The 3,960-nt window shown below is 41.5% G+C and overlaps 1 protein-coding gene across 1 annotated transcript; it reads right to left on the reverse strand.

Moving 5' to 3' along the window:
• Window positions 1-271: 271 nt before the first annotated feature.
• On the reverse strand, window positions 272-3,360 carry LOC106340442 (uncharacterized mitochondrial protein AtMg00810-like). The gene is made up of 5 exons (XM_013779317.1): window positions 1,634-3,360; window positions 1,263-1,374; window positions 1,054-1,138; window positions 853-949; window positions 272-435 (listed from the first exon to the last, which is right to left on the reverse strand). Exons 1-2 carry the CDS (start codon window positions 2,685-2,687, stop codon window positions 1,313-1,315), a joined length of 1,116 nt encoding a protein of 371 aa, XP_013634771.1. The 5' UTR covers window positions 2,688-3,360; the 3' UTR covers window positions 272-435; window positions 853-949; window positions 1,054-1,138; window positions 1,263-1,312.
• Window positions 3,361-3,960: the final 600 nt, after the last annotated feature.

The raw sequence follows: 3,960 nt of genomic DNA on the forward strand, positions 1-3,960 counted from the left end.
TGTCTTTGGGGAGATATAGGTTTCCAATCTATTGGACGACTTTGATCATCAGCCTCACCATCAACAAAATAGAAATTAGAAAATAATCAACTGAAATAGAAAATCAGTAGGATAGAGATGAATTAAAACCTTGTCTTTGTTGCACTTCCAAGTTTTGAAATAATAACTCTTTTACGAGCTGATCCATGACACATGAAAATATTTCTACACACAATGGTAGAGTTTTAGGACCTGGTTTTAGGAGACTCTGGACGAGCTTAATCAGGGACAAATCAGGGCCGTGATTCTAATAGCACCATTCTGGTTAAGTTCGTTGAAATCGTCGAAGGGTAGTGCAGTATGTCATCCCCAACCTTTGGGAGCTTTGGTCAACAGAGTTCCTCTCAGCTTGAAGTCCCCAAACAACATCACTTCTCTTTTCGACGGGCAGATCAGCTGCAAGAACAGAGGAGAATATATGTAGTGTGTTGTTATAGAAATCAATCATTTTCGAGAAAATTTGAACGCATGAAATACAAGTTCGACAAGAAAACTATAAATTAGATGCATCAAAACAGCACTTAAAAGTTTGTCATTTCCGCGCATGAATACCATGTAACTTGAAAAGGATCATAGATACATACTCGGTGACGTGCAGTAACTTTGTCACGAGGATCTATGTAAATGTGGACCTGAATGAGGAAAAGAAGAGAATGTACTTTCGGAAGATATGACTACTCAAGTAGCTGCGGGTTTGGTTGGGACGAACAAAAAAGAAAAGTGAGCTTCCGTACTGAGTCCACTAACTCTGTTTTACGATGGTGAAGAAACAAACGTGTAGAATGGATCATCATGTTAGGTATTATAACATACCAATTTAATGAGGAAAACATGTGATCTCGCTGTTGAGTTGAGTCAGGTTACCAATAGTTCGGCGTCCTTGAGGTTCCTCATTATTGACGTCTGAATGCTAATCGGGATATGGTATTTAAAAGGCGTTTCATCAAACCAAAATTTCATCAGTGAATGTCTCCAAAGAGAAAGCTTGCTGACTGAGATATGAGTCTGTTATACCTTCCAAAGAGAACCAGTATAGAAGAATTTAGGAGGATGCTCTACATAACCATTAGCTAGTCTTTGGACATCCTCAAATTCAACTCTGTACAACGGAAAGAAACGCAGCTGAGAGAAACCATTTACCAAACAGAAAAAAGCAAGAAGTCACAGTTAAGCGATAACAGAGCAAGAGAGTTGGTTATAAGTAAGCAAATCAAAACCCGTACCCAAAAGTCGAAAACCAAAAAGTGGAAAGTGACACAAAGGTGTCCTTGTATCAACTGTATGGTACAACTCTCGTTCTCCCGCTCAGTCTCCCTACTGAAGGTTCCTTTGGTTCTGCTCATGATAAACGGAAAGACATTATCGCATTTATGCAAGCAAACATATAACACGTAGGACTGCTCATGATAAATGCCTCCAACTTTACTCCAAAATATTAGGTTACGTAATTTCCTATCTTGTATTATAACGTAATAGGTACATATATATCAGAGTACAAAGAGTAATAAGGAAAGCTAATATACAGCACTAAAGAGAGAGCCGTTAGTGCATAATCTTAGTATGTCTAATATATACTTTCTATATCTTTACACACCCCCACAAGACGGACGGACGGTAGAGAGTCCGATCTTGAGCATTAGTGTCTCAAATGCAGGCCGAGGAAGAGGTTTAGTAAGAACATCTGCAAGTTGGTCATGAGTAGAGACATGTGAGACTCGAAGTTGGCCTGCCTGTATGTATTGTTTGACAAAATGATAATCTAGTGCCAAGTGCTTCATGCGTGAGTGGAAGACCGGGTTGGCCGCTAAGTACGTTTCACCAATATTATCAAAGTAGATGACCGGTGTTGTAGGAGACTTGATGCCAAGTTCAGTTAGGAGTGAAGTGACCCAACAAACTTCGGCTGTTGTAGAGGCTAAAGAGCGATATTCTGCCTCTGTCGATGAGCGGGAGACTCCACTCTGTTTCTTGGAGGACCAGGCTATGGGATTAAGGCCAAGGTAGACTATGTATGCACCAGTTGAGGTATAATCATCTTTGTTGCCTACCCAGTCCGCGTCGGTAAAGGCATGAAGGGATGGAGTGTTGTTTGCGTAAAGCATAATGCCTTTGGTCATCGTACCAGAAAGATATCTCAGTATTCTCTTGACTGCGTTCCAGTGTTCATCGGTTGGTTTGTGCATGTATTGAGACATCTTGTTCACCGGAAAGGAGATGTCCGGTCTGGTGAGAGAGAGATATTGGAGACTGCCTACAACAGCTCGATACTCTGTGGGATCAGCAAGGGGAGTTCCAGAGAAGAGAGTGATTGGTGTAGTGGCGCACATTGGGGTCGCAACGGGTTTGCATGTTTCCATATGAGTCCTATGAAGAAAATCTGCAATATAGCGAGTTTGAGTTAGTAGCATGCCTTTAGAGGATCGCATTACTTCTATACCAAGAAAGAATGACAGATCATCTAAATCTTTAAGTGAGAATCGTTGAGAAAGTGAGGCAATGAACTGAGACATATGAGAAGAACTATTTCCAGTTACTATCAAATCATCAACATAAACAAGCATGTAAAGAAAAACTCCCTGTTTTCGGTAATGATGCATCAGCCAAGGAATTGGTAAATTCCGCCTGAAGAAGAAACTGTTTGAGTTCATTGTACCAAGCTCGGGGAGCTTGTTTCAGGCCGTAGATGGCTTTGTGAAGCCTGCAGACTGCGTCGGGGTTGTCTTTGTTGATGAACCCTGTTGGTTGCACCATGTAGACTTCATCTTTGAGTGTGCCTTGTAGAAAAGCGTTGTTCACATCAAGTTGGCGAATGGGCCAATTTGCGGAGATTGCAGTGCTCAAGACAATACGAATGGTGGCTGGTTTGACTACCGGACTGAAGGTTTCATGGTAGTCGATCCCTGGTTTTTGTGTAAAGCCTTTCGCAACTAGTCTAGCTTTGTATCTCGCAATCGTCCCATCCAGATTCCTCTTGATTGTGAATATCCATTTGCAACCTACAACATTAAACTGAGAATCATCAGTCAAGTTCTCTAGATCCCAAGAATGATTACCCATTTGAGCATTGTATTCATCAGTCATGGATTTTCGCCAGTGGGGACTCTTTAGAGCTTGAGCAACTGTCGTAGGAGGCGTTTCAGTTGTTTGAACAACTTTTGCGTGAAGGTTAAGCTTTTGAACTGATTTTCGTTGTCGTGTGCTCTGTCTGGTCGGAGCAGAAGGATTAGCCGGCTGAGGTTGCTGCGGTTCTGAAGGAGCTTGATTCGCTGGAGCTGGAGCTGGAGCAAAGGAAGTAGTTGTAGGGGGAGGCATGGAGTTGACCGTGTCAGATAGCACTGGCGCGGGCTCAGTTGAAGACGGTTGTTCTTGCGGTGTAGAGACTGAACCTGCAGGATTAGTATGAATAGACACAAGCTTGGCAGGAGTGTAAGTCGGAGATTCCATATCATCAGTACCATCAGATTCTATATTCATAGGGAAAGAGAAGGGAAAAACATGTTCATGGAAAAACATGTTCATGGAAAACTACATGTCTAGACGTATAAATCCGAGATGTTGATCTATCTAAACAAAAATACGCACTTTGCATGAGGGAGTAGCCTAGAAAGACACAGGGTGTTGATTTGGCATCTAACTTATGAGAGGCATAAGGTCGAATCCAAGGAAAACACAAGCACCCAAATACTCTAAGTTTTTGAAAATTTGGACTATGACCATGAAGAGCTTGAAAAGGATTTTTAAAATCTAAAGTCGCTGATGGCATTCTATTAATTAAGTAGACAGCCGTCGCAAACGCATATATCAGTGTATAAGGTTCGTAGCTTAGTTTGAAATCAATTTTCAACCAATGCTTTAAACCGAGTGAACACGTCGAAAACTTGCGATTTTAATTTTAAAGGATACAGCCATGTGTATCGAGTG

Source organism: Brassica oleracea, chromosome C4 (assembly GCF_000695525.1).
Source record: "Brassica oleracea var. oleracea cultivar TO1000 chromosome C4, BOL, whole genome shotgun sequence".
Classification (NCBI taxonomy): Eukaryota; Viridiplantae; Streptophyta; class Magnoliopsida; order Brassicales; family Brassicaceae; genus Brassica; species Brassica oleracea.